This window comes from Solenopsis invicta, chromosome 14 (genome assembly GCF_016802725.1).
Source record: "Solenopsis invicta isolate M01_SB chromosome 14, UNIL_Sinv_3.0, whole genome shotgun sequence".
Taxonomy (NCBI): domain Eukaryota; kingdom Metazoa; phylum Arthropoda; class Insecta; order Hymenoptera; family Formicidae; genus Solenopsis; species Solenopsis invicta.
This window is the reverse complement of record NC_052677.1, coordinates 9,000,961-9,015,317: the sequence shown is the minus strand read 5'-3', so window position 1 is coordinate 9,015,317 and position 14,357 is coordinate 9,000,961. Positions and strand designations below refer to the sequence as shown.

At 41.3% G+C, this 14,357-nt stretch overlaps 1 protein-coding gene across 2 annotated transcripts; it reads left to right on the top strand.

Moving 5' to 3' along the window:
- Positions 1 to 4,770: 4,770 nt before the first annotated feature.
- On the top strand, positions 4,771 to 13,972 carry LOC105194467. 2 transcript variants are annotated; one of them, XM_026136622.2, is made up of 5 exons: positions 4,771 to 5,861; positions 6,029 to 6,478; positions 10,004 to 10,100; positions 10,668 to 10,983; positions 11,324 to 13,972. In XM_026136622.2, the coding sequence occupies exons 2-5, from the start codon at positions 6,330 to 6,332 to the stop codon at positions 11,794 to 11,796; spliced, it is 1,035 nt and encodes a 344-aa protein (XP_025992407.2). In that variant the 5' UTR covers positions 4,771 to 5,861; positions 6,029 to 6,329; the 3' UTR covers positions 11,797 to 13,972. The 2 variants fall into 2 exon arrangements, with proteins under 2 accessions (XP_025992407.2, XP_039313164.1); XM_039457230.1 differs by lacking the exons at positions 4,771 to 5,861; positions 6,029 to 6,478 and adding exons at positions 8,363 to 8,807; positions 9,788 to 9,875.
- Positions 13,973 to 14,357: the final 385 nt, after the last annotated feature.

Genomic DNA, 14,357 nt, shown 5'->3' with positions numbered 1-14,357 from the left:
CGCTTCGTCTGTAGCGACGATGTACGCATTGTCGTTGCTCGCAATGCAAAGCACAAGAGAATTCGTTAACATATCTTATTTTTGATTAAGGAATTAATGTTTCTTTAATTCACTGTTATTCTGTCGCAAGAATTGAAATGAATAGATAAAAATAGGAAGACACATATGAATGTAGAGCGAACGTATTGATTTAAAAATAATCTCTAACATCACAGAAGAATTTTAAAATATTTTTACGAGAATTTCTTTTTGGTACAGTAGATCATATTTGTTAACGATTCGTTTTATTAAGAGAACATATGAATTAGTTATGCATATTTATGTATTATGCACAACATAAATAAATTTTTGTCGAAATTAAAATATTTGGAGAAAGTTGAAATTTGAAGAAAATCTACCTCTCTAATTTTCTAAATTCCTTAATATTTCAATTTCGACAAAAGTGACTTATGTTGTTTTTCAAATAATCGATTTATAGTTGTTAAGTGACCCCTTCTATTCCCCTTCTCCTTTTAATATGCCAAGAAAATATAACCGCTATAAATAATATTCCGCATATACATAATGTCTATAACAATCGATATTTGTGTCTATATTAATTGCATCATTACAATTGGCACAAAATGTTTGTTTATTTGCTTTCAAGAAATCACACTTTCAACGCTTATTGTGTTTTTGGCTTTTTGTATTTGACAAATATACGTGATACTTTGCAATTTTTGCCGCTTGATGGCTCACGCTTGCGAGATTATTTATTTGCTGTTTTCTTCTTGCGCACTTCGATCCTCGGTATCGCTTTTACGTTTATGAACTGAAAGATTTTCACTGTTATTGTCACCCAAACGCCATCAGAATTATTGCGAGAACTCAGCTCGAATTTATGTAACTCCTCCTGCTGACAACACCTTGCTGACACTCGATTTTTCATTCGCGAAAAAAAAGAAACGTTTTCGTAAGTTTTTACCCTCGTCTAATACGTATACCTATATAATCTTTTATATCTACACATTGACTGTAATATGTATGTGTTAATACATATTTAATACTTTGTATACATATTTATAATTATATATATTATTAATAATTATATATTTTTAGATATAAATATAAAAAACTTTAAAAGAAAAAGTAACTTTCGTTTCTTGTGAATTGACGCAATTTGCGTTCCTCAATAGCATGCAAGAACTGACATTGACATTCACACTTTTTAAGATAGAAAAGAATTCTGGTCGTAACTGTGGTCAAAAAATAAATTTAAGTATCGATAATAACCGCCCATAATTGTTAAGTACACGTGTAGATCTACTAATAGATACACTCTCTGAATTAAGAATCGATCCTTCGACAATTGCATTCGTTTAGGCACACTTAAAGATTACATATACATGAGCAGTTTAAAAAACTGCCACGATAAAACGAAAACTCGTATACATTATTTCATATACATATATGTATATCAATGTGTCCTATCGACTCGACGGTTTTTTTCGTTGATGTGGCAAAATAACCGCTCTTGCGCGTGACACACGTCTTATGGTATAAAAAGGCAAAAGAAAACAAATATGAATGATCTAGATATATTGTTCACATTAATAATAATACATAATTAATATTTTTGTTTTTATTTCATATATATTTTATGCCATATTTTCACTCAGTATTGCGTCATATTTTATTGTTACATATCGACTACGATTTACGTTTTCCTCAACTTTACGTCACGCCGCAATTTTCCTTGCAAAGTCGCCGCTACACGGTGATATCGCCTCGACGAAAATCTTCCCGCGCCGCGCGCGCGGTGTAAATCGAACGTTCGATAACGAACGGTAGAGATGGAGAGGGAGGAAGAGAGGGTGGGGATAAGAGAAGGAGCGAGAGAGGGAGAGAGAAGAGACAGCGAACGAAAGAACGATCTGGCAACCGCGCCGCACGGCAGTGCCGGAATTGAATTTCAAGCGCCCGAGAGACAGAGGGGGCGGACAGACCGGCGCGGTCCTTTCTCTTTTGTATAGGGGGCACGAGGCGCATAACGGTGAGTCGACGGCCATGTTGTTGTGGGGCTTATACCCAGCATGTCCGTTTACCTGCCTGCCTGCCTGCCTGCCTGCCTGCCTGACTGCTTGCCTGCCTAACTGCCTGCCTGCCTGCCTGCCTGCCTGCCTGCCTGCCTGCTTGCCTGCCTGCCTGCCTGCTTGCTTGCTTACCTGCTTGCTTGCCTGCCTGCCTGCCTGCCTGCCTGCCTGCCTGCCTGCCTGCCTGCCTGCCTGCCTGCTTGCTTACCTATCTGTCTGGCCTACGTGCCTATATTCTACACAATCGCTTCTCTTCGCTCCGCTCCGTTCCACTTCGCTTGACGGAGCTCCGTCTGGTGGACAGAAAGGAAAAAGCATTAAGGGCGATCGAATCTCCAACAGTTCAAGAGAGTTGAAATTTAAGAACGCTCGAATATTCAAGTTATTTCGAAAGAAACAAAAAGATGTTGGAAAGCGGGGCATCGAAATACAGGATGACGCTCCTGGGACAATCCGACGTTCCCTTCACCTTTATCGCCCTTTTCTTGCCGTAACTTTATCTGTATTGCATAGAAAGTGGGTTTCATTAAACGTATGTGGGACTCGCCAAACGCTCACAGAAATCTGATATATTCTAAAAAAAATTTGAAACAATTTATTTTAAAAAACATTTATTTATTTAATTAAAAATATTTATTTAAATTGTTCTTAAACTTTGACAAATATTTCTGCATAATAGTTTTAGCACAAAATTGTTCTTAAACTTTGGCAAATCTTTTAAGTAAAGTGTGTGTAAAGTACTGTGAGTAATGTGATTTTTTCTTTTATAAATTTTTAAAATTACTTATAAAATTGTAATAAGAATTTTCTAATATAACGTTTGAAATTATTTTCTATTAAATTCCATAATTTTTTTTATTAAAAATTGCATTTGTTGTATCTTTGACCTTTTGAGATTATGCGTTGTATGTTTGACCTTTTGCGAATCCTTCGTGAGAGAACGAAAATTATTTTCAAAGTCGACGCGCTTCTACTTCTTTTTATATCGCGCGCTTGTACCTCATTTTTGGAGTTTAAACAACACGGTGTGCTTTGGTTTTGATAAATTGCCGCCTGACACGTTCTATTGGATGTTTCAAAAGAAACATTACATCTTTATCTTATATTCCACGATGATAAAATTTGGCAAATACGTAACATCGGCATATCACCAAACGCAGCTGCATAAGATTACCTTCCAAAAATTAGACTGCTCTGAAGTAGATTCTCAGAAACAGTCGAGCGTTTCACTCATGAAATATCAATTTATCAAGTATATATGTGCGTCCCTGTAGAGACAGCTTTATAATATATAATTGAACTCGAATGTCTATAATAGTTGTATCGAATCTATTCTAAAGACATCACATTTCAAAAGATTTTTTCCGAGGAAAATTTTACTCAATATAATATAGTATACGTTACGTAAAAACGTATGCTATATATTTTGAATAAGATTTTCTTCGGAAAAGACGTTCGGACCTAATCCAAACCTTTCATTATTTTGTTTTTTAGTTGTACGTAAGAAAAGGATAAAAGAAAAAAATAATGATAAGAAAGAGAGAGCCTAAGATGAATCCGTTTTACGCACTTGTATTTTGTATTTGAAAATTTTACGTGCGTAACGCGTATATGAATTTTAAAAATAAATTGGAGCATCTTCCTTCTCGGTTTACTGCCCCGAGTAATCGTTTGTTTACGACCTTACACAACAATATTAATAGCTTATCAAACCTTCGATAACAAAGCAATTACGTCATTATGTCGCGTTAGTTTGGTAAATTCGATATTATTGTGACGGGAGAGAGTATATCGTAGTGAAAATTTCTGTGCTTTTACATCTTGAAGCAATAACGATGAAACGACTCGAAGTTATTTTATCCATCCCTGAACGCCAAGTCTCCACTGATCCTCTAGCGTCGTGGTGGGGGACGCAATGCGCAGCTGACGGTGGATGCGGTGTCCGGACGCACGAACGCGACGAGGGGAGGAACACTCGCTTGCTCGCTCGCTCGTTTGCTCACTCGCTCGTACGCTTGTCAGGAGCGGTCATCGGGGACAGAGAGGGTCTGGCGAGGTGCCAATCGCGGCGGCGGTAGGGTGGTGGTGGTGGTGGTGATGGCGATAGTGGCGGCGGCGGTGGTAAGCGAAGGTGCTGCCCTCAGACGGTTGATCGACGTACTACCTCACACATACACATGCGCACGCGACGAAGTGAACGATTGGCTGGTTGGTTACGTGCGCTTCCTTCGCGTTCGCGTTCCCGTTTCCCGTGACACGAGCAAAGCTCGTTCTGCTGACGTGCGCGCGCTCGCGTGCACAAATGCAGCGCACGAACACGCACGCAGCACGTATTTGCATGACGGGATACGCGGCCGAAGCCGAAATGATCATTTTGCGGCGAGTTCGATGTAGCAATGCGTTCGCGAATGCATCAGTGATCGTCGACCTCGCTGTTGGATTTCGTTGCGATATTCCTGTGAAGGAAAAGGGATATCGACGTTGAGTGGCGGACGCGATAGGCGAACGAGACAACGGGCGCGACGGGTTGGGTGGGGGAAAGACAGGGAGACGAAGGGGGGAGGAAAAGAGAGAAAGAGCGAGTATGAGAGAGACCCCGTATTCGACCAATCGCTGCTTTCCGTTGCTCCGTCGTCGATGAGGCAGTCATCGCGCAACGTAACCTCAGTCGCTTACGTGGAAACACGCCTGTCGGGCGACGTCTAGTACAAAATCGAGAGAGCGAAACTTGTAATATACGGAGCGGACGAATATAATATTGCACGACGCTGCGTGGAGAAACGCGCGATTCAACATCGCTGTTCTCTACGTGCGTGTATGCTTAACAACGTATAGTCGTGTGTGTGCCTTCGTGCGCGAGTACCGCAGTGAGTGCACGAAATTGGTCTGAATCCGCGACGAGAGACACGCACGCGAGCGCAGGAGAAGACGAAGAGTAGTAGTCACGTTGATACGCTTATTGTCAGGCAGGACTGGGAGCGAGCCGCGGTTCTGCGTGTGAGAAAGAGAGGAGAGGCGCGTTGCTGTTCGTGTGGAGAAAGGAGCCACTCCGTAGAATCTCCTCGCACTCCCCTCCGACACATACTGCACAAGGTGTCGAAGGCACGTCGCCGCGTGTGTTCGACCGAATTTCGCGGCCCCTTGAGCGCAAGCGAGACGAATGCGCGACAAGTGAGGGAGAGTGAGCGAGAGAGAGAGAAAAAAAAGAGAGGTAGGCGCACAAAAGAGATATATAGGCGCGATCAAAGGCGATAGACAAGGACACCCTGGCAGCGTGAAAAGGGGCGACACAGAGGCGAGGGCGTGGAAGGGAGACGGAAAAAGCAGCGATCGAGTGGGAGAGATAGCGACGATTCGAGGAGGATCGTCAGGAAGAGAGAGAGAGAGAGAAAGAGAGAGAGTGCGCGACGAACATATTCCTGTGTGGCGAGCGTGCTAGAGTAGAGCGACGTGAGGGGATAGCGGAGACGACGGAGCACGGCATTTTGTGGTGGGAGCGAGGCGCAGTCAGGAGAGGAGGGAGAGATAGAGGCGCAACCCGAGCAGTGCTGCCGCCTATTGGCAACGTCGCGTCGCGGCCTCCCCACCCGGGCCAGTGTCGAGCGAGGTCCGATCGAGAGTTCTCTTACGACAGTGTGATTTTCTCTCGAAGAGTCGTGCGCGCAGTGCAGTTGGAAACGGTTCGTTTTTATACACCCGAGGACGTTCGCCGGATCTCTCCGGACGCGCGCGGGAGAGGGAGGAAAAGGAAGAAGGGGAAGCAGATCCTGTAAAAAAAAAGAAAATTGTGTTCGTTCTCTTTTATCCCATTTTGTTAATTCTGCGTATACACGCACGTTCTCTTGAATCTTTCCGTCGAACGAGAATATATATATATATATATAGATATAGATATACGCATATATATATATATATACATATATACATATATACATATATACAATATATATATGTAGAGAGAGAGAGAGAGTCCCGTAACGCGTTCTCCCACCACCGTCATCGATTTCCCACGCGACGCGCTTACTCGCGCCGCACTGGTGAGGGAATTCGCGAGGGTGAAGTAGGATTCCTCGGCAAAGAGCAGACGAGACGCGGCAACGCCGCCCGTGGCAGCGGCGGAGGCGGCGGTGGTAACCAGCAGCCAGCGGCGCGGCGGCAGCAGCAACGGGAACGGCGGACTCGCTTTACAGAACAGCGGCAGTAGGCGGCGCTGGTGCTGCGCTCCGACGGCCGTCGATCGAGGCCCGCGTTATCGCAATGGCTTCCGTGAAAGACACAGCGACTTTCTTCGCGGAGGGCACCGCAACACAGTTCGATCATGTTCTCAAACTTTATCCGCAAGCGTTGCGCCTCAAGGCTGATCGCAAATCGAAAAAGCCCGAGGAGCTGATCAAACTAGACAATTGGTAAGTACACCTAAATATACTGATGCGACGGCAACGCACAACGACGCTGTCATTTCCTCGTGGTGTGTGTATTGCCCGATTGCCCGTGTGCGTGTGCGAGAAAGAAAGAGAACGAATGCGAGGTAGAGAAGGAGAGAAAAGAGCGCGCTGCCGCCGTCGCTGATGGGGCCGACATTACGGCGGCCCGAGGGAGGAAACGGCGCTCCACCACGGGGCGCACGCGGGACAATGAACCCGCTTCGCGCTTCTCTCCGCGAGCGAGCGAGCGAGCGAAGCGAGAAAGCGGCAACACCGCGTGTGCGCGCCCGTATGTCACCCTCACACGCCACTCTCCACCACCACTACCACCATCGCCACTACCACCACTGTCACAGCTCGCAGGGCGATTTACCCTTCTCGTGGACAACTTCTCGCCGTCACGTGGTCAACTCTGTCTCGCGATAGAATGACACTCCGAGACGAATTTTAGAATTTTTCTTTTTTTCTCGCAATATTACGCGGCTCGTTACAGACGAATAAAATGGGCTCGATGCCAAGTGCTACTGATCACCCAAGAATATTTTTTCTCTTTTTTTTTATTAGTTTTACTTAATTTAGTTGACCAAACTTTTTTTACAAGAGAGACAAAGAAGAGAGTAAATAAATCGCGCGCGTGCGCACGTATATGTACCTATATAAGGGTATATCATAAATCTACATTCATGTATCTTTGTATATCAATATTAAATATTTTACGTTTCTCTAATTGTTATTTGTATGAATTACATGTAATGTCTACGTCAATTATTTGTATAGTTGTATAAAATTATGTCGAGTTGAAATGTAAATATCTTGTCCCTTCTTTCATTGTCAATATTGATTTTGATGAATTAATCTGCACGTAATCAACTAGTAATTGCATTTGTGACACTTGTAGGAATTTTAAATTAATTGAAAAGGTTGCATGATTTGAAGATTTTTGCGTGGAGAATATTTGTTAATTTATATTTATATATTATATAATGATTCGGTACTTATTAATCTATTAATTTTTTTTAAGAAAATCTAAAAGAACTTAAAAAACAACTGAAAATATTAAATCTGAAGATTAAAGTCATTTTTATCTCTATGATATATAATCCTATTATACTAATTTTTATTCAATTAAAATAGTATTAACTTATTTTAAAGATAAAAGTATCGGTAATCTAAAATTTTCAGCTCTCAAAAGTTTATATGTATAAATTTTATAAAACTATAATTAATTTTATAAGTTGCAGTTCGTAAAACGATTATATATAAATCATTATTTTTGGAAATTACAATATTCTTAGATTCACAGGACATTTGACTATGGACCCTTGGATCTAAGAAGATAAAATTTGCTCGAAAAATATGTAGAGTATTTGATATTTAAGAATAAAAAAACTCGAATAATGATGTGATGTTTGAGGAAAAAATAAAGGTCATACTAAACAAATTTAAACACAAGTAGCAAAAAAATTCTAATCGCAAATCTTTATAAAATTATTTAAAAAATAGGTCTTTATCTAGGAGTCTAAGAATTTAAGGATCTACGAATCATAAAAAATGGAAACGTCTTAAAAATACTAAACAACTCTCAACATGGTTATAACTTCTCGCGATTTTTCTTTATAAATTTCTTTTAAAAAGACGATAATTTTCATCAAGTATTTCCATTAATATTAGACACAGAGAATATTATTTTATTATTAGTCATGAATAAATTATTCACGCATCAAGTGAATAAATAATGTATTTCTACAAAATTAAAAATTTAATTTAAGATATTCTCTCTCAAAAATAATAAAAATAAAAAGATCGATAAGAGAGTTAGCCATTATTAAAAGTCTTCTACGAGACTTTTATAAAAGTTATAAAAATATAAATGAATATTAATTTGACTAAAAGTAATGAATGAGTCTACGAAATACGTAAGGAACAAAGTCGTCTGAAAAAAGCAAGATACATAAATTTTCTCATTAATCTCGAGCGGTGACAAGTTCGTACTGTTTGTTTTCGTTGGCGCGATGGAATCGAGCGAGATCGTTTTATCAATCGTTATGTATTACGATGAGACTATGAGAAAAAGAGATGCAGCACAGGGACAGTGACAGAACGAACGGAATAAGAGGATGGCGGGTAGAGGGAAAGGGAGGACAGAGAGACTTTACGCGCCAGTTTCTTCCGTGTTGCAGAAGCGATGGTGAGGGCGACAGAGGGGTCAGGAGAAGTGGAGTACCGTTGTTTTCATTCCCATTGAGGCCAGTTTGTGTCAAGGCTGCTTTTCCACGGTGCCAAGCCGTGTGCGGATATGCGATATTACGAGGTGCAGCGCGCGTTTCAACTTTTTAAAACGTTGCTATTTGACTCAGAAAATATTGAAAATATCTCTAGAGAGTAAGCGCGAATGTAAAAATTTATTTGGAAAAAAAACTGGGAGTCGTAAAACGTTAAAAAGAAAATAAATACGGCAGTTTTAACGATGCATGTTAAAAGTACGACGCGTGCAGTTATTATCGTCTTCAAAATTGGATTCTTTGAGAACAAATTTCAAATTTCAGAAATACAGGTTTAACTTTGATTTTTCTGTTTATTTAATGCGATTAAGCATTTAATGTATTTTATACAACAGCAAACGATTTGTTGATAATGCCTATTTCATTAGAAGCTGTCATTGCGCTACAATCACTATTTAATTATATATTTGCTACTTGTTTCTGTAATGAAAATGATGAGGAATCAATGATCGTAACTTATCAACGATTTATAAATCATTACTAGTCCGAAACACATTTTGTGAGATAAAATAATCCGATTTAAAAATTTTTCCGATGAACTTAAGATGCACACACACAAGTGCGTTGAAGTATAATAAATTTTCCATATATATTTGCAATTACATTGAAACCCGACTTATCATTTTGCGAAATTTACTATAAAATGATTCGAATTATTCTGATACTTTGAAGAAAAGATTATAAAAACGCCGTTACGATCTCTTTGTTCTTTCTGTTGTTTTTTCGGGCTCCTCAAAGATATTTTAATCCTTTGTATCTAACAATACTTAAACTTTATTGCTTTGATTTTATACCATCAGTTTCCATTATTCCTCCAATACTTTCGAATGTTTGTATTCCGGGGATGTAATGGGTATCGCGAGGAAAACGTAACGCATGGATCCACGTGTGATCCACGTGCGCGATAAAGATGAGCATCCTCCAATCGTTGACGAGGGGCGTGTCGGGGCTTCTTGCGGCAGCGTTTGTATTTTTAATCGAGCCTTTAACGAATTCCTGTATTCCGCAGTAGCAGCGACGGCGGCAGCGACGACGTCGACGGCAGCGGCGGCGCAATTACGTCACGCCTGTTCGTTTGCTCATGCGTGCGCGCGTAGGTGTGTGGTTATATGTGCTTGCGTGCGTGCGTGTGTGTGCATGCGTGTGCGTGTGCGTGCGTGTATGTGCGCGCTTTTCTTGTCTTGAACGATGGATCAATCTTGGATCTTGTTGTTTGTATCGGCAGGGATCAGAATGAGCTTCCGAAGAAGATCAAATCACGCGGCAAGGATGCGCATCTCAATCACGAGGAGCTAGTGCAGACCATGAAATGGAAGCAAATAGTAAGTCGCTTTTTCCTTGTTTGAATCTCGCCAAAGTCCAAACACGGTTTTACGCCGAGCATTAATTAAGCCGAATCGGCTTATCAAGTGCTTTAATGTCGGAAAATAATGCGACAATGTGTTAACAATGATGTGAAGCATGATTATTATCTCTGTTACACCTCTGGTACATCCGATTAGGGAAGAAAGGATATTGTAGCTTATAATTTATAAACTGCGCTTTAGAAACTGGCTCTCACGGACTAAAAGATTGCTCTAAGATCATTATGGGGATTCATAGAAATCTCAATTAGGCGTAAAGAGAAAACGATGTTATTCGTGCGGAAATGATTCTCGCGAAGAGGATTTACATTAAAATGTAATTTATACTTTTACATTTCAAATAGCTGATTGCTCGAACGTAAAACCTGAGATTTTGGAGATTTGGCTCTGTCAAATTAAACTGAACGCCAAGTGTTGCATGACAATATCTCTCGCATCCAACGAGAGCGAATAGTAAGACTTAGATCAAACCTGATCCAGAATCCAAGTGCTCCACACTGAGCTTGAGCGCCATTTTGTTCGCAGCGCGGCAAGTTCTACCCACAGTTATCCTACCTGGTGAAGGTGAACACTCCGCGTGCCGTGATGGCAGAGACGAAGAAAGCGTTCAAGAAGCTCCCGAATCTTGAGCAGGCGATCACGGCGCTATCGAATCTGAAGGGCGTCGGTACCACGATGGCGTCGGCCCTACTCGCTGCGGCATCGCCGGAGAACGCGCCCTTCATGGCGGACGAGTGCCTGATGGCGATACCGGAGATCGAGGGTATCGATTACACCACTAAGGAATACTTAAACTTCGTCCAGCACATTCAGAACACCGTTGAGAGGCTGAACAAACAGAGTAAGCGATTATGAGTCATTAACGGTCGCTGCCGCTGCGCACGTTTTACCGTATATCTCGGGTCCTTGGAAATAAGATTCTTATGTTATTTCTTCGTACCGTGTAGGTTTCCCATCGTCATCGAATCCTTGAGTTTCTCTCTAATTTTATATTTCCGCACTTTCGAGTAAAATATTACGTATTATCGTATTTCCTTGAATTTAATGGATTGTTTTGTTGCTGAATTTTTGGATCTTAATATTTCGACATTTTCGGAATTTTTTATGAACGATTACGAAGATTTTTGGATATCCGGATGAACATAACGTCCTTAAAAAAAAAAAAATGATGTTTGTTCCAGCGTCAAATGGCAAGACATGGAGTCCTCATAGAGTCGAACTGGCGCTGTGGACGCACTACGTGGCGTCTGAACTGAAACCGGAGCTGCTCGATGGCATCCCAGGCTCGACGGAGAACGGCAACTCGCACGGCGCCAGTAACGGCGAAGCGACAGAGCCATCGGACGATAGTAATCAGGAGACGGTGGCGAATGGCAAAGACACGCCGGCGGCGCTTGATCCGGCAGCGATCGACGAGAACAGCACGACGACGTCTTTCACCGAGGACTCGTTGGACAAACCGGCGACGCCAATCACCGCCGGCGATCATCCCATCGTGGGCGATCATCCTAGCGAGGACACAAACGATTCCCTCATTACCAACGACAGCAGCAACAACGCGACGCCACGACCTACCGATAGCGAAGATACCGAGGAGGACTCGCAGGACGCGCAAGACACGCAGGAGCCGCCCACCAAGAAGAACAAGAAGTGACCCGATCGGCTCGGTGACGCGACGAGCAACAACGTCAGCACTTTCGTACCCGCCAGAAGTCTGTCGATCATCGCGGCACCGCGTCGTCGATTCTGAATCGAACGGATGATGGACCGACGAACGTAAGGACGACGGACGGACGGACGGACAAACGAACGGATGGACGGACGGATAGGTAGTATAGAGATGGATGCACGGACGGACGGACGGACGCGAATGAATGGATGAGAATTATTGTATTGCGCGATTGCTTGGACGGAGCACAGCCGGCTCGCTTCATCCTCGACTCTTGCGGAAAAGGAGAGGGAAGGAGCGAGGAAAAAAGAAAGAAGCGGATTCGCAGGATCCCGCTGATTCCGAAATGAATCTTGAGAGCCTCGAATCCTCTCGTATTCCGTTTCTCTCCCCTTTCGTATCCCTTCCGCATCTCGCCCACGGTCTCATTATATATCGTTTCTTTATGCTCCTCCCGTGTTCTGCTAACGATTTTTACCGAGTGACCGACGAGTCCGCACGATCTTCGTCAACGTCAGACGATACAGTTGGATCCTCGCCGTTATTGTTGTTGTTCGGACAATCTCGCGCGCGTTCACGAAACGTCAATAAAAGTTTTGCACCACCTTTTGATTATGGATCTCCTGTATAAAATATATGTTGGAGCGGACGAGGAAACGTGAAAGCATATACTCAGTGTTATTAGAAATAAAGAACCTTTCATGAATCTAATGATAAGCCTTTGTATCCCTGGCACTCTTGAAGGGTTTCTACTTGCCTTTTTTTTTATTCATTTCTTCGATCGATGTGTCTGAAGCGTCTCACATTTGTACAACACTATAAATTTTTGTTTTCGAATTATGAACTTTGGATTTTTATAATTTTAGAAAATTAAAGACTTGAGCGGAAGCTTTCGGATTTCATTTTTTTTTTTATTGGTAATTTACTTGAAATTATGTGTTTCATAAAATTGAACTGGTTTTGCCAATAATTTTTCTTTCTTTTTTTCCAATTATTTATGTTGCATGGATCGAATTGTCAAATCTTCGAATACTCGAACTCGCCACTTCTTCCACGGCTCCTCGATTGCCGCTCTTCAATGCAAACACAACTGAAACTGCCGTTCTACAAACAAGAAGATGATGCAAAACTTTCTTGATAACACATCCTTTTCGTCCATTTTTCAATCCACCAATTCCCATTCGCTCGACGTCACATGTCGTAAATAACTAAGAGAGACTTTCTCATGACATTCTATTTAACATCGTTGGACTTTTTTTTTATCAAGAGTTTCCACAAAATATTCGCCACACTTATTTTATTTATCCCTCTCCTCACCCCCGAGGTCAATTATCCGATAGATCTCGCGAGCGAATATAAAGCGATGTTGCATGTTTACGCATAAATGGCCGTGAACTTTATGAATAGAACGCGTAAAACCGTGACTTCGTACGCGATGTTTATATGCAAATGCATATGCAATAAGAAACAGAGATATACCTTTTTTATTTTCCATCCACTGCGAGGCTGCATAAAATGCGACACCGAAAGGATTTTTATGCGTGTAAATGTTCAGCATCGGCACGAAGCTTCGCGAGTCCCCTCAGAAGATCTGAGTTCCTTGTATCCTAAACACTTTAAAGAAGGCAGCTTTCAGTTTTCCCTTAATGTGTTAGAAAATGTTCGCGACAATTAAATTTCCGTATCCCTAAATCCCTGCAATCCTTTAGAAGAACCTGCGACTATTGCAGGACCGTGGAATATTTTCAGGACGCGTGCGTTATTTTCAGTTCGTCGATAATCGATCACGCCTCACTTTTACGCAACGTGAATCAATACACGGCGGAGTTCTCGAATCATTCCTTCGGAAGCAACAATTATTGTTAAAAGAAGAAAAAGAGAGAGAAAGATGTATGTAAGGAGAGGAGGAAGAAGAGAGCAAAGCACTCCGTGAGTAGCAAAAAAGAAATGGCAGAGGAAATACTGGACACAATGATAATATTAATATTAATAATAATGATAAATAATTATTATAATTATAATTATTATATAATACCGAATCATTACCATAATTTATATACCTAATGAGAAAACTGCATGTCAGAGTGATGCATGGAGCAAACCAAATACCTTGTAAGTAAAAAAAAAACTTTAGAAAGAAATAAAAGTAATGCTTTCAGTCCATCAAGCTCAGTAAAATAGCATCCGACCTGCGACATACACTTCTACGCGCATATAGTTTTAAGAATATCCAATTATTTAGTACGTATTTACTAGAGTTTATTTGAAGATTAACTGTCACCAAAACTTTTTCTGATTTTTTTTAATTCTAAATTTTGTTATAAACACGTCCGGGAACATTTGGAGCCCCTAAATTTTTAACTTTAATTCTCGAAATTTAACTTTCCTATCAATACACCCTTTTTCTTATCCCTCTTACGTTTCACTCTTTAAATTAATTATTTTGCATATATTGCCCGCTTATCGATTCTTTTCATAGAAATTAATTTTTTGAAGAAAGCAAACTTAACAATAGCAAATGCTCAATAACTAACGTTGGACTTTTA

Excerpts from the sequence above, each read along its gene's own strand:
- LOC105194467 (XM_039457230.1), top strand. The coding sequence starts at position 8,573 with ATGCAGCACAGGGACAGTGACAGAACGAACGGAATAAGAGGATGGCGG. Across the intron at positions 9,876-10,003 it reads GCTCATGCGTGCGCGCGTAG|GGATCAGAATGAGCTTCCGA; the intron begins GTGTGTGGTTAT and ends TTGTATCGGCAG. Across the intron at positions 10,984-11,323 it reads TGAGAGGCTGAACAAACAGA|CGTCAAATGGCAAGACATGG; the intron begins GTAAGCGATTAT and ends TGTTTGTTCCAG.